The sequence below is a fragment of the Globicephala melas genome, chromosome 6 (assembly GCF_963455315.2).
Source record: "Globicephala melas chromosome 6, mGloMel1.2, whole genome shotgun sequence".
Classification (NCBI taxonomy): domain Eukaryota; kingdom Metazoa; phylum Chordata; class Mammalia; order Artiodactyla; family Delphinidae; genus Globicephala; species Globicephala melas.
The window spans coordinates 2213281-2239179 of NC_083319.1; the positions used below are offsets into that span (position 1 = coordinate 2213281).

At 65.6% G+C, this 25899-nt stretch overlaps 1 protein-coding gene across 13 annotated transcripts in view; it reads right to left on the reverse strand.

The window, feature by feature from the left end:
• The window catches only part of KCNT1 (potassium sodium-activated channel subfamily T member 1), a 70605-nt gene that overhangs the window by 19921 nt on the left and 24785 nt on the right, over positions 1-25899 (reverse strand). For 12 of the 13 annotated variants that reach the window (XM_060300175.1, XM_060300174.1, XM_060300181.1 and 9 more), the window contains 9 exons: positions 10736-10815; positions 10143-10242; positions 6679-6735; positions 5271-5319; positions 5132-5191; positions 4883-4957; positions 4733-4816; positions 3965-4059; positions 2864-3044 (listed from right to left, as the gene is read on the reverse strand). In XM_060300175.1, coding sequence (XP_060156158.1) covers positions 2864-3044; positions 3965-4059; positions 4733-4816; positions 4883-4957; positions 5132-5191; positions 5271-5319; positions 6679-6735; positions 10143-10242; positions 10736-10815 — 781 coding nt within the window. Of the gene's footprint in view, positions 1-2863; positions 3045-3964; positions 4060-4732; positions 4817-4882; positions 4958-5131; positions 5192-5270; positions 5320-6678; positions 6736-10142; positions 10243-10735; positions 10816-21659; positions 21815-25899 lie in introns of those variants that run through there. The other variant, XM_060300178.1, reaches the window with a different exon arrangement.

Sequence of the window (25899 nt, forward strand, 5' to 3'; positions counted from 1 at the left end):
GAGGCCAAGCGACCGTTAGTGGGTGCCGAAGTATACGCTCTGAGCATCCAGGTAACTGAGCCCCTTGGGTCTCCGTCAGCACCTGAGACACGTTTTGGAGAAACCTGGAAACGTGTCTTAGAAAAGCCTCAGGCCTAGAATGGGGGACCCAGGTGCCCGGCATGGAAGGAGCACTTTGAGTACCACGGTTCTGAGCCCAGGTCAGGGGTGTGGCTGATTGGAGGCTGCCGTCTGGGGGTGCCGTCCACCCTGGCCCACACTTCCTGGCTGTGAGATCTGGGTGTTGAGAGCCCTTTGTAAGTAGGACAATGACACATCTATAAAGGTGGGCTGGCGGTGAGGGGACTCCAGGCTCCACGGAGCTGACCGGGGTGCTGACCTGCCCAGGGCCTGCCGCTACTGTCTGACTTCCCGTCTGTGGGTGACAGCCAGACCCCGTGAAAGCACTGAGGTCGTTCATTTTTTTCCCACACAATTCTGAATGAATGGCAGCAGCCACACCCTCCGGTTCTCACCTGCTCTGGGTGACGCGCTGTATCTCGCTAAGGGGAGATCAACTCATTGAATTTATTGAGCACCTACTAGGTTCCAGTGACAAGGCCCTGTGGCCTTGAAGCACAGGACTGGGCCCTAGTGGGAAGGGCCGGAGACCCCAGGGTGCTCCCTGAGGCCTGTGCAGGACTGGGGCTCTGACGGCAGACACCTGGATTCAAGCCTCCCATGTCACAGGTGTGGCCCTCCGAACATGACCTTATTTGGAAATAGGGTCTTTGAGGATGTAATGAGTTAAGATGAGGTCAGACTGGATTAAGGTGGGCCCTACCTCCAGTGGCCGGTGTCCCGTAACGAGAGGACACAGAGGTGCAGGAATAAGCCACGTGGAGACGGAGGCAGAGCTGAGAGGGAGGCGGCCACAAGCCCCAGGGCGCCAAGGACCATGGCGCCACCAGAAGCTGGAGACACGGAAGCAGAGCCTCCCCTCAAGCCTCCAGGACCAGCCCTGCTGACACCTCGGTCTCAGACTCTGGCTCTGGCCTGTGAGAGAGTAAATTTCTGTTGTTTAAGCCCCCACCCCCCCATTTGTAGGGTGCTCTGTTCCGGCAGCTACAGGAAGCACCGCGCTGATGTGTGACACTCAGCCCTGAGCGGGGAGGATGCTGTCAGCTGTCGTCACTGTTACTCTGCAAGGAACATCTACAGGTGGGCATTCCGTTGTCACCGTCTCTAAGGGCGCTAACTTTCTTTAACGTGGTTAAAGAACGAACGAAGGATGATAACCGAGACCGTCCCTTTCCATCACTGACAACAGATTACTCAGTCTCGCGGGTCCTGACCATCCACTAGCCCTGGAGGACGGTGTGTGCCTCCGATGCCGGGCCCTGCGGCCTCCCACTCCTTGGGGCTTGGGCACCAGCCTGGCCTGGGTGGTGGGATGTAAACACCAGCTCTGAGCGGCCCCTGCACCCGCCAGGAGCGTGGGGGCCAGAGCACCGCAGGAACAGAAGCTCCGCAGCCGTGGGACAAGGGCACAGCCTTGCGGAGGTGTCCAGGATGCCAGGGGGCGGGAGCCAGCTTACCTGGCACCGTTTACTTGAAACCACACACGACCCCTCTGTGTACTCACAGGGGGCACACACACGGGGGACAGCCCCCAGCCCCACAACCTGCCCCGGGGAGGGGAGATCGTCCCCTCTCTCTCCTGATGTAGCGCCCCAGTGGGACAGACTTGCCAGGCTTGAAAAAGTTCCGGATGGTAATGTAAAAATATAATTTAAACTTAAAGAAATATGATTGATTAGAATTAAAAACATAAAACAAATAATGATGTTCATAACTATATAACTAAAAATGCAACTTAACTTATAACAAAAACTAATTAACATATAAATTTAGATATCTAAAATATTAAAAATACAATTTAGAAAAGCATGATTGTATGAAAATATAATAAAATGTGAACATGGATTCTACAAGCAGCCAGGGCCCTGGGAAAGTGGACGGCCCACCTTGAGGTGCTCTGTGGCCTGAGGGGGCCCTGCCGGGGGCGGGGGGGAATGGGGGGAGGACGGGGCTTCAGGTGGAGGCCAGGGAGGAGGCCCAGGAAGGCAAGTTCCGGCGAGCGCGGGGATGGGGGTGAGACCTCTGTTTAGGGCTCTCGGCCCACGGGTGTCCCTCGCATGCAGCTGGCCTTCCTGGAGGGGGTGGGCTGTGCTCCGGACCAGGGGGAAAGCAGGGAAGGGGGGGTGTCGGCTGGGGCTGGGGGCTCCGAGCCGCAGGGCGGGGGTGGGGAGTTGAGCTCAGGGTCAGCAGAGGGCCCCGGGGGTGGACTGGCCCCCGTTGCAGCCACAGTTAGGCACCTCCCCTGCCCCGTCCCTCCAAATCCTGAGTGTCCCCCGTGGGGTCTGGCTTCCCCCAGTCCATCCTGCTCCCTCCCCTGGGCCTTCTCCTGCCCTCTGGAGGGCTGGGGGCGCCTGCAGCCACCGGCCCCCTCTCCAGGCCTCTACCCGTCGTATCTAAACACGGGTGGCTCAGCCGGCAGATTGGCCTTGCTGACGGGCGACAGGGAAGCAGCTGTGCCCCACGGGGTCCCGACAGCTGCTGCCGCTGCACCGGCTAAGGACTCCTGTCCCAGCCCGCGGGACACCCTGGCAGCCCCCCGCGCTCCACACTCCGCACGGGACCCGGGGGAGCCGTCTGAGCACGCCCCCCCCACTGTCCTGACGGCTGCGGGCCTCGCTAGCCACAGGCCCCCAGGAGGCCCCGGCAGGCCCCACGTGTCCCCGTCGGGGTCTCGGCCTTGCGGCCCCTCCCAGGACTGGCGCCCCTCCTCGCCCCTCTCGGCCCTGCCGGGCAGGGCTCACACCTGCAGCGGGAGCACCACGAGGGCCACGCAGATCATGATGGCCACCAGCAGCTGGGACGGCCAGATCTTGGGCGTCACATCTCCGTAGCCCACGGTGGAGAAGGTGACGATGCAGAAGTAGAAGGACGTCAGCAGGGACAGGTTGCCGCCCGCGCGCTCCAGGTGCTGGATGCCGCAGGTCCTGGAACCGGGGATGGGGGTGGCGGCAGGGCCTCGGCCGGCCTGGCGCCTGGGGCAAGGCTGGGCCTGCCCGCGACAGCACATCAGCTGTCGCCGACACGGCGCCCCAGCCTGGGCCCGGGTCCAGCTCTGCGGTTCCCGACCCTGGCCTGCGGGGCTGGCACACCCAGCGCATCCCCCCGGGCCTTCTTTTCCTGCCCCGAGGTGCCTTTGAGGCCCCTGGAAAATTGGACGGGAGCGCAGACACAGCGCTGCGTGGGTTCAGCGTGGGCCTGGGGTCAGAGGAGGTGGATGGGGCCGCCCAGGCTGCGAGCCCCTACCTGCCACCCACCTCGGAGTTCGTCCTCCCCCAGGAGGTCAGACGGCGCGGGGCACGCCCAGCCCCCCGCCCAGCTAGAGCTGGACAGTCCTTCCCCCGCCGTGGCCCCGTGGCCCGTCCCCACATACACCGTGGCGCGGCACACAGCGGTGCTGGGGCCCTCCCCAGGGTGGACGCGCTGGCTGCGGGGAGGGGGCAGGCTGGACCACCCCGGCGCTTCCTGCCCCGCGGACACCCCGCCCCGCTCCGCTGGAGTGTGCGTCTGCGTGTGTCGGGGGGCATGGGGGAGGGGAGGTGGGAGGCACACGGCCTTGGGACCTGCCCGCGTCCTCACCCAGGGCACAGGCACGTGCGGGGGGGCGTGCTCTCCGCTCCATCCCCCAGGCTGCTCCCAGACCTTATTCTCGGCTGGACCTCGAGCCGAGGGGCCCCCCCCCCGTCCCCCCAGCCAGTGCCCTCCTCCACCACTTCTCTCCGGGCCCCAGAGGAGCCGGACTCGGCAGCTCTGGCCTAGGAACCGGAGCTCCGAGCTGCCTCTGGTCCTTCACCCCGGCTTCTCGGATGCGAGGGCTGGGCGACGCGGCCGCCTGGCAGGGACTCACCCCGTGAAGACCAGGCACAGCAGGGTGCAGAAGAGGATGAGGACCTGGTTGAACATGGCCGACTGGGTGCGCAGGATGGCTCGGTGGAAGTCGTTCTGCGGGAAGTGGTGCTATCAGGGGCAGAGCAGGGACTGGTCGGAGCCCAGGGCCCACCCCCACCCCACCCCCGCCCCGTACGTCCCAGATGCACGAGAATGAATGAACGGGGCAGGGGGGGGGCGGGAGGGCGTGGCCGCGGCTCCACCTGACCTCAGCGCTCTGCCTCCCCGTCCAGCCTCTGCCACGCCAGGGGAGGACCCGGGGCGCAGGCCAGAGGCCGTGACCTCAGCGCCGTCACCTCACTTTGCAGTGGGGAAGGAGGTGAGCCGAGGGAGCCTGGGCTGGGGAGGGGCAACCTGGGAGAAAACAGTCGTCGCGCCGCCTGCCTGCCGACAGGGGCCTCGCTCAGACCTCAGCGCAGGGCCTGCCGTGGCCCCATGTCGGGGCAGGGGCAGGGACAGGCCTGGGTGCCTCTCCCGGGGCATCAGGGCTGGGGCCCCGGCTGGTCAGGAAGGAGGTGTGAGGGCATCTCGTGGTGACAGAGACACGTCTGTCCACCGGTCAGCCCGGCCTCCTGGGCACCAAAGGAAGCTGGCCAGCTCCCCACAGGGCCAGGGCATGGCGAGCTGTGCCCTGGGGTCCTGGGGGCCTCGCAGAGGTGAAGCGGGAGGGGAGGGGCCGGGCAGGGGGGAGCCCACCCTGCCCGGAGCTGCCCGGCCCGCGGCTCACAATCATGTTCTCCAGGGCGTGCTTGGCCAGCCAGCAGTTCAGAAACACCGGGATGAACAGGTTCCGCAGCGGCGGCCAGAATATCTGCGGAGGAGACGGGTCAGGGGGCGCGGGCTCGGCGGCCCCTCCCCCAGCTGGCGGCTCACGCACCGTGATGATGAAGGGCAGCGTGTTGATCATCTCCAGGACGAAGGCCACGCGGAAGATCTGCTCCCAGATGTTGCCCTGGGGAGCCAGGGGGGTGGGCGTCAGAGCAGGTGGGCGGGGAGGGGGCCAGGGAGGGGTGTGGGGGGAGGGGTGTGGGGGGAGGGGTGTGGGGGGAGGGGTGTGGGAGGGGTGCGGTGGGAGGGGTGCGGGGAGGGGTGCGGGGGAGGGCAGGGCCAGGCCTGGGGCACTTACTTTGTAGCTGAGGTAAGTGAGGAGCGTGGTCTCCAGGAAGCTGACGGCGGCCACGGTGACCTGGGGCGGGGAGGGGCCGGAGCCTCTGAGCGGGGCCGGGGCAGGCAGGGCCCCCCAGAGCCGTGCTGCCTCCACTCACCTGAGTGGCCCACAGAGCCGTCTTCCTCTCCACCCACAGGATGGGGGCCCTGGGGAGAGAGGGAGGTGAGCCCTGGGCCTCTACTGACCGCAGGCTGCTGCTTGAGCTGGACGGAGGGCAGCAGCCTTGCTCTCGGAGGGGCCGGGGGCAGGAGGGAAGGGGAGGTGCCCGGGGAAGGGGGGCCCCAGGGCGGGGCCTGTGAGGCCAGGGCCTAAGCGGGCTGCCCTGGGGACGGGCCGTGGGCTCAGAGTCCGCAGCTGGCCCAGGTGGCCTCCCCTTCTCGTCTGGGCTCCCGGGGACAGGCTCCTACGCCCGTCCCCGCAGGGGCAGGGGTGCTGGCCATCACGCTCCCCGGTTTCCGACCTCAGGTCCTCGTCCATAACCCAGCAGGGGAGGGGAGTGACTTGGGTGGGGGTGTCCCTGCCCAGACGCAGCCCCAGGACAAAGGCTGCGGCGAGACCAGCAGCAGGGGTCGGGTGGCCGTGCTCAGTGCAGAGCCAGACCCCAGACGGCCAAGGCCCTGACCCCCGTGGGCCCCTGTGGGGTGGGAGGGCCCCCGCCGCAGTGGAGGCGTTGGGCTGTTGTTTCCTCGGCCGAGGGACACAGACTCTGAAATCCCCGGGCCTTCAGGGCTGCTTGGACGAGAGCTGGGCCCGGGCTCAGGAGCTGCCCTGGCCGCCACTCCGAGGCACAGGCCCAGAAAGGAGAGGCTTCCAGGGCCGGGTGTGAAGGGAGGGGCTGGCGTGTCCCTTCCACCCCAGCTGTGCGTGCCTTCCAGGGACAGGGCGACCGGGCCAGAGCGGGAGAAGCTGCGGAGCTGGGGACACAGTGCTCAGGGTCTGGTACGTTGGGTCCTGCTGCCGCCAAGTACCAGGACTGCTCTGCGAGGCTGGGCCGGGGGTGCCAGGGGAGGGGCGTAGGTGCAGGCTAAGGCCAAAGGGGGGCTCTGGGTTTGGGGAGGCTGGGAGGGAGAAGCTTCCATCAAGAAGGCGGCCAAAGCCCTGGGACACATCCTGGCCTGTGGACCGGGCGCCCCGCCGCTCTGGCGTCACTTCACCCTGCCCGACTGGGCGCCTGCTCTCTTTGGCTAAAGGGCCGTGAGTTGCAGAGGCAGTGATCGACCCCCCGGCAGGCCCTCGCTGCATCTCTCCTCCCACCCACGGTCCGTGAGGGCTGGGCCAGGCCGGCTGCTGCTGACCCTGCTGTCACTCTTAGATTGCTCCCGGGCCTCAGGGGCTGTACGCTGAGGGGCCATCCCGCCACTGCCCGCTGCTTGGCCAGGGCCTGGGGGTCCCAGGAGGGTCACGGGCTGCGGCTGGGCATCTATCCTGGGGGGCTGGGTAGTGTCACCCTCTGTCCACCCGACCCGGCCCTGGGCCTCTGAGTGGGAGCTGGGTGGCAAACTCACCAATTGATCTCGGAGGACGACTCGTTGAAGGTGTAATTCTGCTTCGGGCAGCCCCAGCTGTGGAGAGACGGAGCTGGCCGGCCACGGCCCCTCCCAGCACCGCCCCCGAAGGGACCAGACCCTTCCCAGGGTTGCCACGGGTCTAGGGCGTATGGGGGGCACACTCTCCCCAACCAGGGCCAGGCCCCCACAACTCAGACAGGCGTCTGTATTCTAACACCTGGGGGACAGGCAGCTGCTCGCACCCTGCAGACGCTCCCGGAGGATCTCTAACAGCTGAGGGGCAGGCCGGGTGAGGAGAACACAAGAGGTGAGCCCAGGAGGGAGTGGGGATTCCACCCGGGCTGCCAGCAGAGAAAGGGCTGCGCGTGGCCAGCGACGGACCCTGCAGCACTCAGGGCCTCCCGGAGGCCAGAGCTGCCGAAACAAGGCCGGGCGATGTGCGCGAGACACGCAGAAGAGCTGAGCTCCTGCCCCGTGGTGCCGGCTCCGAGACACAGGTCCCTGAGTCACTCCCGAGGACAAGCCTCCCCACGCCACCTGGATGCCCACTGGGAGGGTGGCGGGGCCTGGCAGACGTGCTAGTTCTGCCCCAGATTACAAGCAAAGCCAGGGTCACTGGCCAACAGGACCTCGCTCTCACAGAGCCCCATGGTGACGGGCAGCTCCCTCCTCCTTTTTTCTCAACTGACGCACTTCCTCCTAAGCCTGAGCCTGTGGTTGCAAACTCAATGCCCACAGTGGCCGCCAGCCCCCCTCCATCCCGCCGCCCTCCATCCATCCATCCATCCATCCATCCATCCATCCATCCATCCATCCATCTATCCACCCATCCAGCCACCCTCCATCCAGCCACCCTCCATCCATCCACCCTCCATCCAGCCAGCCAGCCTCCATCCAGCCAGCCTCCATCCAGCCACCCTCCATCCAGCCACACACCCATCCGTCCACCCACACATCCATCCATCCAGCCAGCCGCCCTCCATCCAGCCACCCTCCATCCATCCATCCAACCAGCCAGCCACACATCCAGCCAGCCAGCCTCCATCCAGCCAGCCTCCATCCAGCCACCCTCCATCCAGCCACACATCCATCCAGCCACCCACACATCCAGCCAGCCAGCCAGCCAGCCACCCTCCATCCAGCCACCCTCCATCCAGCCACCCTCCCATCCGTCCACCCTCCATCCAGCCACCCTCCCATCCGTCCACCCACACATCCATCCACCCACACATCCATCCAGCCACCCTCCCATCCGTCCACCCACACATCCATCCATCCATCCATCCACCCTCCCATCCAGCCACCCACACATCCATCCAGCCAGCCATCCAGCCACCCTCCCATCCAGCCACCCTCCATCCAGCCACCCTCCCATCCATCCACCCTCCCATCCAGCCACCCACACATCCATCCATCCATCCATCCACCCTCCCATCCATCCACCCTCCCATCCAGCCACCCTCCCATCCAGCCACCCTCCCATCCGTCCACCCACACATCTGTCCATCCAGCCAGCCAGCCACCCTCCCATCCGTCCACCCACACATCCATCCATCCAGCCAGCCAGCCACCCTCCCATCCAGCCACCCTCCATCCAGCCACCCTCCCATCCAGCCACCCTCCCATCCGTCCACCCACACATCTGTCCATCCAGCCAGCCAGCCACCCTCCCATCCGTCCACCCACACATCCAGCCAGCCAGCCAGCCAGCCACCCTCCCATCCAGCCACCCGCCATCCAGCCACCCTCCCATCCAGCCACCCTCCCAGCCACCCTCCCATCCAGCCACCCTCCCAGCCACCCTCCCATCCAGCCACCCACACATCCATCCACCATCCTTACATCACCCACCCATACACCCACCTCTCATCCACCATCCACCTTCTATCCACTCATTTATCCACCCACCCATCCACCCGCCATCTATCCACCCATCCATCCAGCGTCCTTACATCATCCACACATACACCCTCTCATCCGCCATCCACCTTTCTATCCACCCACCCACCCATCCATCCTCCTTCTATCCACTCATCCGTCCACCCAGTCATCCATTATCCATCCATCTCTTCATCCCTCCATCCATCCACCCACCTGTCCATCCATCCCACGCATACATCTACCAGCCCCCCCTCACCCATCCATTCGCTCTCCCACCCACCCGTCATGTGCCAGGTGCTGTGCAATGAATACAACAGAGCCGGTCCCTGTGGGAATGTAAAGCCACATGTCCCAGACGCCTCTGGGAGTAGGAGAAGGTGGGATGAACCCAGGAAAGTGCTTGGAGAGTCAGAACCCCGGTTTCCTTCTCAAACCACCACGGTGGGATCTGTCCTCCTGCACTCCCGATGAAGACAGGAGATCTGTTCTCAGGAGTGGGTGAGGGTCTGGCCTGGGGAACCCACCCCGCTGCACGTGGCGGGGAGGTAACTACAAGCTTGCACTGTGAACTTTGACCCTGGCCTCCTTCCCAGCTCAGCGGGCAGGAGCCCAGGGGCCAGGCCTTACCCTGCAGGGAAGAGGGGAAGGATCTGCCCTGAGGAGCCAGGCAGACCCAGGGGACGGTGGTGACCAACTGGCCACACACTCTGACCACAGGGCCCTCGGCCTCCGAGAGCCCAACCTTAGTGTGAGTGGCCAGACGCTTGAGGAAGTTCCTTCAGCGTGAGCTCGGGGGAGCAGAGACTGAGCAGAAGGGGGGACTGTAAGAAAGGAAAGCGGTTCAGACAAACCCGAGTGCTGGTGGCAGGGCGCCTGCAGGGGGAGCGGCGCTTGGAGATGACGCGTTCTCAGAAATCAGAAAACACAAGAGCAGAGGTGAAACTCTCAACCAGAGACTGGAGAGAAAGCTGGAGAGACCCCCAGACAGAGCAAAAGAGGGAAGCAGTACCGTTCCAGAACCTTCCAGAACCCCACATCTGGGTATGAGGGAGTCCAGAGAGGCTCCCGGAGCAGATGGGGAGGTGGGCCGGGAGGGGCAAGGGGAACCGGGTGGAGCCCCAAGAAAGAGGCACACCTCTGCCCTGCACCGCGAGACTCACGACCTCCCCCCACCGAGGCCTGGCACCCCTGCCTGCCCAGCAGGAGATGCTGAGCGACCCAGAGCCCCTCGCTGAGACCCCCTGCCCCGCGCACCCCTGGGCGAGCAGGGAAGGGGCATCCCAGACCCCCCAGGAGAGCTCTGTCCAGGTCCGGGTGTGGCTGCAAACGCAGCCGTCGTCCACGACAAGGACACCCTTCTGCCCATGCTGAGCCGGCTGGTCAGCTGGAGCCTGAGGGTGGCATCCTGGCCACGGCTCTGTTGGGGAGGGGTACTGGGTGGGGGCCCATGGGGGAAGGAAGGCCTCCCCAAGGCCCTGGGCACAGGGCGCCGGGCACGGACCCCTGTGCGGACCCCATCGGCCTCTGTAACGGCAGAGGGCCCACAGGAAGGCCCAGCCCCGGGCCCGCAGGTCACCCACCATCCGATCCCCAGGGCCGGGTCGTCCAGCAGGACGCGGACAATGTAGAGCAGGCAGGTCAGCAGCTTCAGGGAGAAGTTGAGCAGCCGGATCCTCAGGCCTGTGGGGGCGGGACGGTGGTCAGGGCTCTGGACGGGCCGGGGTCCCTGCCCGCACGCCGCCCTCTGCACCTGGGCCTCCGCACCGGCTGCCCCGCCAGCACTGACGGGGTGGCTCTGCTGCGCCGGCCTCTGAGAGGCTTCACCCTGTCCCGCCTCACGGACGTGGTACAGAGGGCTCCCGGGGCTGGTGTCACCGGTGGGGGGGGGGTGAGGGGAGCAATGGACAGACTGACGGACCAGGACCCACGGGCACCTCCGCACCCCATCTTGCATCCCAGGGGGCCAAGCTCCTGCTGGGATGCAGGTGGAAGGTACCCGCAGCGGGAGGGTGGGGCCACACGGAGGGGCCAGGGAGCCCCTCGGGGTGAAGGGCCTGAGACGGTGCCACCCGGCTGCCAGGGGCGGCGGGTCCCCACAGGGTGGAACGTGGTACGGGCCGGAGGTGAGGGGCACTCCCGCCGCCCTGCCCCCCACCCCGAAGGCCCCACTCACTGGATCTTTGGTTTTTGATGAAGAACAGCTTAAGTCTCTCCTTGAAGGTGTTCTCGTTGACGTAGAACTCCACCTGGACCCTGGGGGGCAGGCAGGAAGGAGTGGGCCCGGGGCCAGCGGGGGCTGCAGCCCAAAGCCCCCCACACGGCGGGCCCCTCCCCGCTGCCAGAGCAGGGTCAGCGCTGCCACCTCGGACAGAAGGCCCTGGCTGCCACATCCCCACGGGCCCCCAGCGGACCTGCCCACCGGCTGCCGCCTTCTCAGTGCCCAAGGACCTCCAGGCCCCGCAGAGGTGTATGCTCACAGGCCCCCAGCCTGGGCTGTCACGGCGGCCACCAGGATTACATGTGGCCTGTGTAGCCCTTGGCTCAAAACATGCCGTATCATTAGTATAGAATGTTCCAGAAGCCAATGGTCAGCTGCTTTGTCTGGAGGCCCCTGGTGGTTGAGCCTGGAGACTTGCTGCAGCCCGCGGGATGGTCGAGGCAAACAGGCCGGCAGTGGGCCCCCTCCCTGGATGACCCCCAGATGCCCTGAGCCCCTGCCCGGGCTCCCAGCATCCTGGGAACAGACCACACGGACTGGCAGGATTTTGCTGTCGAACGAGGAGGCAGGGGGTGGGGATGGCCCGTCTGGTCACTAGGGACCCGGAGGCCACGGGCCGCTGCCCCCGCCTTGGCCGCGAGCCCGCTGTGGCCGGCATGCTGGCTAGGCGAGGGCTTAACGTTCCACCATAACGGAAACTCCAGTGTTGACAGCACGACAACGACCCTGTAGCCAGGTTCCCGCGGTGGGAATGGTCCGGCCCCGCTTCTCCCTTGCCGGGTGGGGGCCCTGGGGCGGGGCTGCCTTGCTCTGGGTTAGCACCTGGCATCTGCCACACGGCCTCCGTTCCAAGCTGCATCTGCCCCACTGGCAGGTGGGTCTCAGGACCCCACAAGCAGCCCATGGGCATCACTGTGGCCAGTCCTCACCCCCTGACCAGACAGAGCCACCAAGAGCCCGGGATTTGGGGCGGGGCTTTTGACCGGAAACGCCTGGTCCAGATGCCGTGCCCTGTGCCTCCCCTCACCCAGATGTCAGGTAGAGGCGGCCCCGCCACCCTCAGGGATGTTGTGTGGGTGTGATAAGACTGTCCAGGTGAGGCAGCTGCTCAGGCACACTCTGTGTGAAGACCGTGACACAGGAGGCAGAGGAGCTGAGCACCCTGAAGGCAGAGTAGTGCTACCCAGAGGCACCCTGGAGGGCTGCATGTAGGAGGTGGCGGTTGAGCAGATGGGATGCAGGACAGTGGTCCACAGGCAGAGGTGAGGTGCACGCTGGCCCAGGTCCCTGCTCCCCACCCCTACCTCCCTGTCGTCGTCCACCAGGGTGGAGGGCTGTGAACGTTCTCCCCCTCTGACCAGGCTCCAGCTCCTATCGATGCAGAAATTCATGCCGCTGTCACCTTGGAAGTTCAATGGCACTGCTCTGCCTGCGGCTGGCTGCCCCAGCATCTCCACGAAGCGTTTAAGCCTGTTCTAGGCAGAGTGTGTGATACAGACTTGGTGTTGGCAGCAGCCGTCTGGACCTCCCCTGGTGATGGGCCCACGGGAGGGGGCTTGGGCAGAGCCCCAGCACCTCCCTGACCTTTGCCGGCTCGGGGGCCCTGGCCTGACCACAGCGGCCCCCACTGCTCACAGGGCTCAAGAAGGGCCCGGGGGAGGAGCTGGTGGCGTGGCCCTTCCCCACTCTCAGGTCCCGGTGCAGGGCGGTCAGCACCCCAGGACACCCCACTGCACACTGTACCCAACGCACCCCACTGCACACAACATCCCAATATACCCACCGTACTCCAGCACATCTCTGCGTACCCCACTGCACCCTAGCGCACCCACTGTACACAGCAGCTCAGCACGCTCCTCATGTCCCAGTATAGCCCTGTGCACACCACTGTACCCCAGTGCACCCGGCATACACTGCACCCCAGCACATCTCAGCGTACGCTGTACCTTGGTACACCCACTGTACTCTGGTATATCTGTGTACCCCACTGCACACTACACCCCAGGATACCCTACTGTACCCCAACGCATCCACTGTACACTGCACCCCAGCACGCCCCACTGGACCTGAACCCCAACCTCCTCTGCAGGTGCTACCCAGAGCCGGGTTGCGGGAATCCGAGGGTCCCTCTGGGGAGTTGGTCAAATGCCTTCTCTCTGAAGGAGCAGCTCAGACAAGCCAGGCTGGGCCTGGGCCAGGTCAGGGGGCAGACGCCCCTCGGCGGTGCCCACGTGTCCCGAGGGACCACTCCCCCACCGTCCTGCCCTGCACAGAGAAGTCTCAAGGAGGGGTCCCCAGCCCTTGTGCCCCTCCACTCGGGTACCCCCTTCCTGGTCCTCACCTGGCCAGCAAGGCCCAGCTCGGCCCACGTGGCGGGTGTGCGTGGCTGGTGGCCGAGTCTCCCACCTTCCTCCTCAGCCTCCCGGGGACCTGCCCCCCCGTGCACCACGCCCCCAGCCCGCATGCCTCTCACGGCGGCTGCCGCTGCTGCCCCCGCAAGTCCCCGCCCAGGCCCAGGGGTCAGGACTGCCAACTGGGACTGGTCACGCCCCAGACATGGAACCCGTCAGCCCCCTGCCCGGGCGGCTGTGGACACCCATCTGGACAGGCCCCCCCGGCCCCGGGCGCTCTCCACGCGGGAGGAGAGAAAGGGGTGGGGGGTGGCGGAGCCCGGCCGAGACTCGGCCCCGGGAGGTCGAGCCTGGGTGCCCAGGGAAATCCACGGAGCCACGTCCGCTTTTAATTTTTCACGAGCTTCTCCCACCACAGAAAGTAAGTTACAAGCTTTCCATTTACTCTGAAGTGCGGGTGCAACGGGTGTGATTCAGCTGCAGGATGTGCTCTTGGCTCCGCAAGTTGCTGGGGGATGCGGCCACGCCGGGGTCACGGACCGTCTGGCCTGGCAGAGCCCCGCCCCTCCCACTCAGACAGGTGGCCCCACCTGTCTGAGCCTCGGCCGCCTCACCTGGGGCTCGGGCGGCTGCCACGGGCATCCGGAGGGAGCCTGGCAGGGCTGCCGCGACCGTGGAGAAGTTAACACGGTCCTCTCTGTGCCTCAGGTCCTCCCTCGTAAAGTCCAGGTAGGTGTTGGTTTTCAGAGAGAGGATGAAGTGAGAGACGGCCACGCCCGTGGCCCGGGCCCGGCGCCCACCAGCTCCGTGCGAGCGATCGGGGCTGGACCTGCTCTGAGCCTGACTTTGGTCCACACCCACCACTCACATCACCCAGGAGAGACGGCCCGTGCCATAGACCCACGTGTATGGCTGCCGGCCACCAGCTGTGGCTTGAGGCCCTGTGGCGGCCCCGCGGTGGAGCCGGTGCCCAGGCCCACAGGAAGCCGCTCTGGGGAGCGGAAGAGGGCTGCGTGGGGGCCCAGAGCCAGGAGCCGGCTACGAGCTCACAGGGCGACGGCCCGGCAAACAGCTCGAGAGCCAGGCGAGGGCAGACAAGGGGTCCACTCCGTCTGCACCCGCTCGCATGCATTCACCCGCTCCTTCGGCAGGACGCCCGGCGGGGAGGCCTGGGCACACCGCGGGGCCCCTGCTGCCCGCTGCCCGGGGTGCAGGAAGGTCTGCGGCACTGGGCAGGCCTGGTCACGGGGCCCCGAGGCTTCTGAGAGCCCTGGCCTCAGACAGTCCCTGGGGTACCCCCTGCGGTTCGGCCATAAGCCCCGAGGACTGGACAGGCCAAACCCACTCCCTGTCCCGGGACAGTCCCGAGCCCTGCTCCCTTCTGTCCGCCATGGAGTGAGCAGCGCTCAGGCTGGCGAGGACGGCGGTGCAGGCTGGGCAGCTGGAGGGCCATGTCCCCAAGCCCGGCCGCAGGGCTTCTCGGAGAGGTCCCGCCAGCCCCGTCCTTACACACATGGAAACTGAGGCCCACCCAGGCTGCATGCTGCCTCAGGTCACCCAGTGGTCAGAGGAGACAGGGCTCTGGACTCCCTGGGTCTCCCGAGTTTCAGGGGCATAGGAGTCAGGTCCCCGCAGGCGGCCTGGCCCATCCCCACTCGGCTTGCGTTCACTGCCGGTGTGCAGGGTCTTGCCCACGCTGGGGTGGCCCAGAGGAGGCCCCCTCGTGCCGGCAGAGCAGCTTGAACTCCACCCACCCACCCACCCCCACCCGCCAACCAGGACCGGACCTGCCAGGCGAGGGCAGGTGGAAGAAGGGGCTGCAGCTCTCCCTACTGACCGGCAGCTGACCGGCAGGCTGCGGGCGTGGCCTTCCAGGGATTCCCGGCAGGCAGCTCTGGCACAGATGGCCTGTGCCGGGAAGCGGCAAACGCAGGGCCGGGCGGCTGGTCCCGGTGGGACACCAGGCACACGGCTGTGGGGAGGCCCACCCGCCCGGCCGTGCCAGCCTTGAACTCACAAGGGGCCGACGTCTGGCGGCCTTCTTCCCGGTCTACTGCTGTGTGCCGGTGGCTCTCCAGCAGGTGCCCGGGAGCTCCACGCAGGAGGCCACGGAGCCCCGGGCGAGATGCAAGAGCAGGGCCGGGGCCCAACTGCCAAGGCCGAGGCCGCGGCTACTCTGCGAACGGGCAGAGCCCCTGACCCGCCCTGCTCCCGGGCAGTGGCAGGTCCCAGGGTGGGCGGGCAAGGAGCCGGGCTGGGTTGGGTTTGGAGGTGGGGCCCTCAGGCGGACGGGCTGCGGACGGGCTGCTCTGCCCCAGCTGCAGCCTCGCCTGTGGGGGCATCGGAGGCACAGGCTCTCCTGCAGCTCCTCTCACGGAACAGGCTGGGGCACAGGCCGCCCGCCGTCCCACGTCAGCCCACGGCCATGCGCCTCCCCTCTGCCACTCGGCCCTCCCGGTGCCTGGCACACCGAGGAGAGCAAAGGCTCCGGGTGACCTCTCAAACCAACAGACGGCGCCGTCCTGGGCCTCCCCAGTCCAAGAGAGCGTCCTTGTACTGGCGCCTTGGCTCGGTCAGGGGCCCTGGTGAGCCTCCTTGGGCCTCCGAGGGCCCAGGGACGTTTGCTTTGCCCGTGACAATGCAATTCTGGGGCAGCAGGACCCCAGCCTCGGCCCCTCAGGTGGCCGCAATCGTCCACATCCTCCCACGGTCTCAGACCCGCTCCTGGTGGGGCTGGGAGAGCCCTGCGGTGGAGGAGGTACCTTCCCCCTCCTGTTACCCACCGCACCACCGCTGGGGGGCTGAGGCCCAGGGCAGCTCCCAGGCTCCTGCCGGCGGCGTAACAGCGCAAAGCCTCGGGCTGCAGGGGGCGGCGCGGGGAAGCCCTGCGCGCGCGGTGGTGGCCAATGTCGACGGTGTTAATTAACGAGACTAAAAACCAGGCCCCAGTCGGTGGCCACACTGGACGCCGTGGGTGTGAGCAGGTGGGGGGCTCTTTCCCAGGAACGCCCCCAATGGGGCTGCTGAGGGCGCCTGGGTACCCCGACCTCAAAGCACCCTCTGCTTGACCTAAATCCTGACTGAAGCCAGGAAAAGCCTGGCAGGGCTCACGGTGGGGCAGCCGAGCCAGGTGCCTGTGGGTCCGGACGGTCACCAGCGGTCACCTGTACGGCTGTCCCCACGTAGGCACCACGGCAGGGGTCCCTGCTCCCTCCCGAGGGCTGTGGTCACAACCTGTGGGGTGTTCGCCTCCGGACGCCCCCGTCTCCTACCCCCAGGCTCCGCCCCAGGAAGCGCCACCCGAGGCCCAGCAGCAGCGGCCGTGTCCCCGCTCCCACCCGGCTGCAGGGCAGATGCTGTGGCCGGAGCGGGCCCTCCCCCTGGGCTGGCACGGCTCGAGCTGCCCTCCCTCCCCGGGCCTGCCAGGGGCTGGGAGGCCACCTGTGAGCCCAGCACTTCCTGAGACGGAGAGGAGTCCAGGCTGAAATCTTCCAGGTGAAGCCTGGGGACGGAATGGAGTGGACACATCAATGCGGACGGATGGACAGACAGAGGGCCTGGGCTCCTGGACCAGGTGTGGGCAGGGACACATAGGGAGGACGCGGGCAGGGTCCGAGGGAAGCAGGGGTGCGCCCGTGCGCACACTCCCGACTGGGCCTGGCGCCCTCGGCACCCGCACAGCGGCACAGTGCGCGCGGCAGTGCGGCATACGTGCCCCGTCCCGCCCGGGGCGGGACGGGGTGACCGCTAGACCTGGGAGACCGCACGCGGGATGGGCACCCGCCTGTGGCCAGGTGAGCGGCAGGACCGCAGGTCTGGCGAGGGCTTACCGCACTGTTCGGCACTAAGCCCGCCCCAGGCCCTGCGTGACCCCGGTGTCCAGGAAGCAGCACCGTCAGCCACCCTCTGACACCCAGGAAGCTGATGGCCGCAAGAGGCGGGCCCCACACAGGGCCACTGGCTGGACGACCTCTGCTGGGCTCCCCCGCCCTCTACAGGCCACTGCACCCCCTGCCCTGCCCCTCGGCTTCCTGGGTGACAAGGCAGGCCAGTGCTTTTAGGGACCCCCAGGGGCAACCCCTCTACTGGGCCAGCAACACACACCTGCTGCCCTTTGGGCGGCCTGGCCTAGGGCTCTACCAGACTGACCACAGCCAGATGACACCAAGGTGGGCGTGGCCTGTGCCGACCTGGGAGGGAGGCTGGGAGGAAGAGGCTGGTGGGAGCTGCCAGACTGCCCGTGTTGGGGCGGAGTAGGGAGGGGGGCACAGAGGGTCTGCTCTTTGCTGGTGACGCACCCACCTGGGGCCTGCTTCTCCGCAGAGGGCTTCACGGGGCCTCTCTTTCAATTCTTAAAGCAAACATCTTCCAGAAGGGGAAACCAAGGTTCAGAGAGGACCACTGCCTCCCTAAGACCACAGACGGGGAGGGGGGAGCGGCCTGCCTGCCTGCCTGTGCAGGGCCCTCTGGGTGGGACCCCCGGCCTACAACTCCTGGTGCCCCGGCGGGTGAGGTCTTGGGTGGGTGTGGTGTGGGGCTGGGCGCTGCAGAGAGCAGGGGAAACCTGGGCTTAACTGGGCCCAGATTCTGCGTGTTTATCCAGCTCAGGTTCCCTCTGGCCTGGGCGCTGCCCCCAGTGCTGAGTCGGGCGACAGCTGCACCCAGGGTGGCAGGAACCTGGCAGGACCAGAGCCGGTCACAGCGGACCAGGAACTTGCTGAGAGCGGGTGAGGGGCGCCGGCAGGAGAGGACAGGTCGGGAGAGGGAGACTCGCCCTGTTTCTGGAGGGGGCGGGCACATGAAAGTGCAGATCTGCAGGGGAGGAGGGGCGGGGGAGGCCCGAGGGTCCTGGGGAGAACAGCACGAGGGCAGGGCCGCGCTGGAGCCGCCCGAGGGGGAGCCGGAGCTGGAGGAGGCGGCCACGCGTTGGGCTCAGAGCACGCGGGGAGGGCGGGCTCGGGCCCCCAGAGCTAAGTGCACAGCTGGTCCTGGGCTGGCCAAGCCGGTGTTCCCTGCAGCCCTTGCTTCCTGCCCTCCCCGGCCCCCCGCAGTCCACAGACGGCCCCAGGGCTCTGCAAAGGCGGGGCCTGACCGCCGCCGCCCCCGCGCGTCCTTGGTGGGCAGCCAGGCTCAGAGGGGCCGCCCTGAGTCAGGGCCCTGGGTGTACGGGCGCCCCCCAGCGGCCACTCTCTGAAGCTGCCGCCCGGGTCTCCGGGCGATTTCAACCCCCGCCCAGGCCCTGCAGCAGCCGCACTGGCCCCGCCCAGGCCCCACCCCTGACTGCACCCCGCCCCCAAGGCCCCACCCCACCTGTGGGCCTTTGCACGAAGACCCCGCGGCTGGAGCTCCCCCTCTCTCCCCACAAACCTTCTCGTCAACCCAGCTCTGAGCGAGCCCCTCCTTGGATGTCCCCTCTGGGTGAGGGTCCCGGGTTGGTGAGCTCCGCCCCTGAAACTACCCCTGGGGAGGGCGAAGACAGCCTCCTGGCCCAGCTTCTAGGCCTGGCCTCCTGGCGGCCTCCCACTCCCCCGTCCAGGTCCTCCCGCCTCCCCTCCCCGGGGACCCTCTTCCTGCCCTGGAGTTCCCTTGACCTCTGCGCGCGGCCTCCGGCGGGTCCTCAGAGCTCATCCTGGCCTCTGGCCTCCACTCCTCCCCTTGCCCGTGTGGCCCCATCCAAAGCCACACCCACACAAGGGTCCCCACTCCCCGGCCTGGGCTCTGCCTCCCGGACTTCTCCCCGTGGCCGTGCCTCTAGGTACCCCAAACTCAGCCGTCCACAGAGCGCTCCCCATTCCCTGCCATGACTCCCCACAACTCTCAGACCCCAGAATTCTGCCTCCTAGATCCTTCTGCAGCCCGTTCCTTCTCACCAGGGCCCCTGCCATGCCTTCCCGGCTACCCCCACGTCCCCTCCAGCAAGCCACCAGTGAGCCCCTCACTTGGGACACAACCCAAACCCAGGGGGCGGGGCCTGCTAAGTAAGCAGGCCCTTCCTCTCCAGCCTCACCTGCCCCAGCTGTCCCACCCCTCTGCATCCCTCTTCCTTCCAGGTCAGCACACCTGGCACCCGGCTAGGACCTGAGCTGTGCCTGGAAACCTCCTGCCTACACCTTCCAGTGGTTCTGTCCCCACCAGCCTGGGGCTCTGCAGGGGTGTCCCCAAAAGCCAGCACACTGCCCTGCTCTCCTGCTGGCCCCTGGCGACAGCTCCGGGCCTTGGCACCCTCACCCCATTCTGGCTCCTGGGGCCCCTCCTCCCACACACAGCTGTTGGGGTCCAAGGACTCGTCTCTCAAAGGCCAGGGGGCAGCCCACGTCCAGGGCTGAAAGCACCCCCCCTGCCACCAGTGGGGCCCCCGAACTCGGGCCCCAGTCCATGCAGGCCAGCTTTGCCGTCCCTGGCCCCGACCTGAGGCTGGACTCCTGAAGACTCGGTAGGAGGTGGGGGACTGCGCTGGGGCCCCCCAGCAGATGTGAGGCTACACGGCAGCACCCCTGGGGGCAAGGCCGCTCAGCCCCAGGGTCACTGGGGGCATGAAGGGGCCCTAGCCCAGCCGTGACCCTCCGGGAGAGTTCACTACATGGCCAGCCTCTCCCTCACTGGCTCTTCAGCTCCAAAGCTCTCAAGCGATGGTCCTTATCACCCCCCCACACCCCGGTCACGTTTCTAACGATCCCCCCACAGCGTCCAGGAGATGGGGGTGCAGTGCTTCAGGGGCAGGTGTGGGGGGCGCCCTGGGCAGGGACGAGGCCTCGTGGCCCAGCGAGCCCTGCCCCCGGCTGGCTCCAGAAGGCGCGTGCAGGATGCGGGCAGCCGCAGGAGCTGCGGCCACAGGCTCCCTCCGGCAGAGGGCAACCACCTGCCGGCTCTGGTCTTACTGGAATCTCTATCAGACTCGTGTTCCTAAGGAACAAAGCCTGCAAGTCCTCCCCTGCTCTGAAACCTGCCATGGCTCCCTACTCCCGTCCAGAGCAAACTCCACAGTGTGCATCTAACGCTTGGGGAGAGGAAGCTACAGGCGCCAGCCCTTGGTGCTGCTGGGCCAGCGATGCAGCTGCAGACACTCCCTCTACTCTGCAGAAGGAGGCTGATGAGGACCCTGAACCTCAGGGGCTGCAGGGGGACTGAGTGAGGCTGCTCACATGAAGGGTCATCAGCACAGGACTGGGGGTGGCAGGGGTGGGTATGGGAGGAGGGCTCCCTGGAGGAGGTGTCCCTGCCACCACAGCTCCCATGCTGCACTGCGGGTTCAGATGCAGCCTGGACAAGACCTGCCATGCCTCTGTCCCTGCACTGCCTGCAGGAAGAGGATGGAGCAGAGAGGAACCTGGTCTCCAGGGCCTTGGCCGGCCCTTGCCTCCCTCCTGCCCAGGGGCTGCCCATCAGCTGCGTGAGGCCACCAGGCGTGCCCGTTAGAGGCACTCTATCTCCAGCCTTAGCAGTCTCCTCCGGCAAATGGGAATGACCGCTGGGCAGTGGCCCCCAGGGGCGGCCAAGGAGCAGGAAATGGGGTTTGAGGGTGGGGAGGGGCCCAGAGGGCATGTGGCCAGCAGGAGGGGCGGGGGGAGGCTCCCCAGGCACTCTTGGTCTGCCATCTGCCAGGCTGAGTCTCTGCCAACCCCTCGCCCCAACCCTGACACGGCACAGCGCCTCCCCCAACCGCCCCAGGCTTTGGCCCTGGCTGTTTCCTCTGCCTGGAAGCCCCTGCCCATCTCCCTGTGCTCCCCCGTGAAGGGCGAGCGCCCCAGGAAGCCCCGCTCTCCCTGTCCCGGCCCAGCCTGCACCTCCCTCTACCAGGCACAGGTTTCCGCGCCCACGACATGTGCCCACACCACTGGGTCTGATTCATCTCGGTTTCCCCCGCAGCATCTAGAAGGGCTCCTGGCACAGGGCAGGGGTGGCCCTGCATTAGCCCTGCAGACTGAGCCTCAGCGCCCGCATCTGTGAAATAGGCTGTCGTCCTGCACCGGGCCTCAAGGAGGGGCCGGACAGGGGTTGGCACTGCCCCTGCCTGGCTGGGGAACCAGCCTGCTGCACCTCAGCTGCCACTGGCTCCAGGCACCAGCCCCAGGGAGCCTGAGCCCTGATACACCCCAGCTCCCATCTGCTATGCAGCTGCTCACCTCTGAAGCAGGACACAGATGCTGGCCCTGCTTCCCCCCAAGTGGCTGCTGGAACCAACAAGAGTGTGGCCTCCAGTGGGGCAGGGCTCGGGCAGTGGTCACCAAGCCACCTGGCACAGCGCCCAGGTCCCCACTGCCTTTCTTCCCTCCGGTCTTATGTGCAGGCCCTCTGTGCTCAGCCTCTCAGAGCAGAAGGGAGCAGGGGTCCCACAGGCTCCCCGAGGCGGGCTGGAGACACACAGAGCGGTTGGGGCGCTTGGCTGGGGGTCCCGAGGGAGACCTCGGCCGTCCCTCCCTTCCCGGGGCTGCAGGCAGCGCGGCAGGTGCAGCCGAGCGGAGCCCGTGCGGGATGCGAGCGCAGAGATGCAAAGCCCCTCCCGCGGCGCCCCGCGCCCCCGCCCCTACCTCTGGCCCACGTCGCTGCCTACTGAGCCCCCGCCGCGGGCCGGCAGCAGCGGGCTGAGCCCGTGCGGCTCCTCGGGGGCCGAGGCGCCGGCCGGGGCGCCCCCCGGGCCCGCCTTGCCCTCGGACGGCGAGCGCGGCAGCTTGGCCCGCGCCATCCTGTCGGAGCGCACGGCGGCGTTGGGCGGCGGGCGGCAGGCGGCAGGCGGCGGGTGGCGGCAGGGGAGCGGGCGCTACCATCTCCGCGCGCCGCCCCGCCTTCCCCGCGCCTCCGCCGCAGTGGAACGGCCGAGGGGGGCTGGGAAACTGGGGGCGGCCGGGCTCCCTCCCGCCGCGGCCCGGGGGCGCCCAGGCTCGGCCGCCTCCCCACCCCGGAGGCTGGGTGCCCAGAGGACGCGCCACGTGGGAGAGGGTCTTGGCGTCCCAGGCTTCGAGGGGCTGCCTTACAACGGAAGTAGTAGTAATAGTCATGCTGACGGTCACGGCGCTGGGAGGAGGGGAGGGATAGTAGCACGGTGACAGCCGGTGGCTCTCGGCCGGTCACCTCCGCAGGCGGAGGCCGCTGGAGAGGGGAGCCTCAGCCGGCCTGTGGGTTCTGGGGACTCGGGTGGGGCTCTAGTTGGCCAGCCCAGAGCCACGCGCACCTGCCAGCCCTTACCCCTGCTGCCCAGGTTGGGTGGGTCCAGCCCCTGGGTCAGGTGGGACATCGCTGTCTGTCCTCCCAACCGCAGGCACTCAGGGGTCGCCCCTTCCCCCACCTCCTTCCCCCCAGAGCTTTCTGGGAGTTCACGGGGGTACTCGTTTACCGGTGCCCGCATACCAGGCTCAGCTCCGTGCCAGGCGTGAGACCCCAGCCGCGGATGAGCCAGCTACTTCCTGGAGCCCAGTCTGCGCCCGACGCCCTGCTGGGCGAGCTCGGAGCCTCTCACTGAATACAGACAGCTTGAGGAAGTGTGCAGATTTCTGTCCGTTTGCAAAGTGGGGAAACCAAGGCACTGAGGGAGGGAGAAGTACCTTCCCCAGGAGACCAGACAGGAAGCAGTGGAGCGAGGTCTGCCACGCGGGGCCAGCCGACCGAGCCTCTGCTCCCTGTTGCCGCACTGTGTGGCCTTTCTGCCCAATTCCTTCCATTTTCACAGAGAGGGCGGCCTGAGGTGACTCGCCTAGGTAACGGCCGTCAGGTGTTGGCGCTGGGAGAACCAAGGCTGTGGGTTGGCTGCCCTGCAGCCCAGCTGGGCGCAGGGGGGCTCAGACGACAATCGTCCAGGCTGCCGGGGGGCTCCAGGCCCTGCCAACGTGTCCAAACCCTGACGCCAGACCGGAGCCTGCAGCTTGGCCAGCCTGCCTACCTCTATGTCTTCACCCCACTTGTGACCCAGCCAACCACCAGGGCCCGGTGCTTGCAGAGGTCTGCAGAAGGAAGGTGGGCCTCAGTACACCCAGCCCCTGGCCTGGCCCCTCCCCAGACATTGCCTTGTCGGGATAAAGCCATTCGGTGGCGTCAGCAAACACTCATAGTGCATTTCCCCCGACCGCCTTCTACGTCCCATCCTGTCCCATACCTGCCGAGGTGTTCGTACTGGCCAAGCACTGGGAGGCCCCTGCCCGCCCTGGGCAGAGGGGGGCAAGCCTCTGTCAGCCATTCCCTTCCCTTCCCATGGAGAGAGAGGCATAGAGCACCTGCAAAAGAGGGAGGGCTGGAAGTGCCTCGGGCCTGCTGGTGAGCGAGACGCATGCAGCACCGCGGGCACGGGCAGCGCCATCTGCGGGGCCACGCTGAGGCCCCTCTGTATGTGTGTCCACGCGAGACAGGCTGAGACCTGGGACCCTTTGCTGCAGTGCTTGCACCGAAACAAACATCTCTTCCAGCAACGAAATACAAAGAATCGATAAGGGACTAAAAATAACTGCGTACATGCGCAGGTGGGGCAAATTCTGGACAACAAGATACAAAGAGACAGAAACCCCACCTGCCACTTCTGAAGAGCTGGGAGCAAAAGCAGGGTACTGCGCGAGACCCCTGCACACACCACCAAGGGGTGGGCAGACCTCCTAAGCCACCCCTCCGGCCCGACCCCTGGACACATCCCTACCCTCACCCCATATAAGGAACCAGACGCCCCACCACTCAGCGAGTGAGCAAGGGAACCTATTACTTGTTCACGCTCCCCACTACAGCAGCAGGGCCCCCAATAAAGTCTTGCCTGAATTTCTGATATGGCCTCTGATCAATTTCTATTGATTAAGGGGGCCAAGAGCCCTGGTCGGTAACACACACACAATAGACCATCAGGGACGTTCACCTGTGCACCCCAGGAAGCTGTGAGAGGGGCTCCTTGAGACTCTAGGGTCCACGAAGAGACCAGGACTTGATTTCCTTGAGCAATGGCAGCGAATGGCAGCCCATCGCAGAATGCTCGTGGGAGCGCCATCTGTAAGGGCACAGGATGGCAAACGCCTCGTGCCCACCCACGGGGAAGGCTCAGCGTGTCTAGCGCATCCCACCCTGAGTGCTGTGTCTTTCCCGTTCTGGGTTTTGAGAATGCAGTGGGTTGGCAGGTCCCGATGGTGTCTGAGGTCCAGGGTCAGATCAGGTGACAGGGGCAGGATGTCCAACATTTTGTGTGGCGGGATCTAATGACAAATACAGGCTGATGTGTGGTGGTTACGTCTGGGAGTGGGCTGGGGGAGGTCTTTCAACTGGCTGCTGCATCATTTAGGTGAGGTTTGATTTATTTTGCAAACAATGGTCCACTTCTATGATCCCGAGTCTACTGGTATCTTCCTGTGTGGGGAGGACAGACAGCCCTCCTGGGGGGACCAGTGGCCCACGGCTCTGCATCCCCAGGGCACTGTGAGGAGTGTCCAGTGGGCAGGCTGGACGCTCCCACGTGAGGCGAGGCAGGGAGAGCGGACCCAGGCCCTGAGGAGTCCCAGCACTGCTTGCTCCCACGGGGCTCAGGCAGACTCAGACCCCATGGCTGTGTGTGGTGGGGTAGGGGACAGGCAGGAAGGTCGACTGCTCCTTTTGCTCAAGTACTTGCACCTTCTTCCAAAGGGCTTCATTCCTGCCACACAGCAGCCCTGTGTCATTCTGTGTGTGGGGACTGCTGGCTGGGTGGGGGCGGGGCAGGCTGGCTGCAACTAAGGAGCCCATGTGCCGCAACCAAGAAGCCTGTGAGCCACAACTAAGGAGCCCACCTACCGCAACTAAGACCTGGTGCAACCAAATAAATAAATTAAAAAATAAAATTAAATTTGAAAAAAAAGAAATAAGCCCGTCGCAAAAGGACAAATCCTGTAGGATCCACTTATCTGAGGGACCTCGAAGAGTCAAACCCATAGAGACAGAAAGGAGATGGTGGGGGCCAGGAGCTGGGAGACGGAGTTAGTGCTTAATGGGGACAGAGCTTCAGTTTGGGAAGATGGGAGAGATCTGGAGACGGATGTGGTGATGGTTACACAACAACGTGAATGTGCTGAAAGCCACTGAGCTGTGCGCTTCAAGTGGTTAAGATGGTACGTTTTTGGTATATTTTACCACAATTCAAATAAACAATATTTTTAAAAGGAAGGAAGGAAGGGAGAGAGAGAAGAGAAAAAGGGGGATAAAGAGAAGATGGACTTCATAAGACAAAGAACCCGGCCAACAATAAAACATGACTAGGAGCAGAAGGAATTCCCTAAACAGGCTTCAAGCACTAAACCCACTGGACAGGGACAAGCTCAAAAATGAGATATGTCGTTATCTCAACAGAGTGAGGGAAACAGGGAGATGACAGAAGTTTGGAGACAAACCGAGAGCCCCAAACACTGAACCACGTGGGATCACTAATGCACCCAATCCAGAAAAGATGTGACTGAAAATGGAGTTACTGACAGAGGCATGGCCCCGCTGGCACAGCAGCAGATGCGGAGCAGACAGGAGCTGAGAGCTGTGGGAACACTCACGCGAAGAACTGCTTGTGCCCTGGATAGAGGCCCCAACCTGTTTTAAGTACTTAAAACATATTCAGAAAGTACTGAGCAATATAATGATGAAAGAGTTCCAGGAAAATAAGGTGCAGGATGTGCCACACCCAGATATTGATTCCATTAATCTACTGGGCTTAAAGGATAAAGAAAGAATTCTTCAGGCAATAAGACAGACAGTGCAAACCAAGTGAAGGGTAGAGCAAGCTGGCTTCAGGGGTGGGGGAGGGGACGGGGAGTGAATGTTTAATGGGGACAGAGCTTTGGTTTG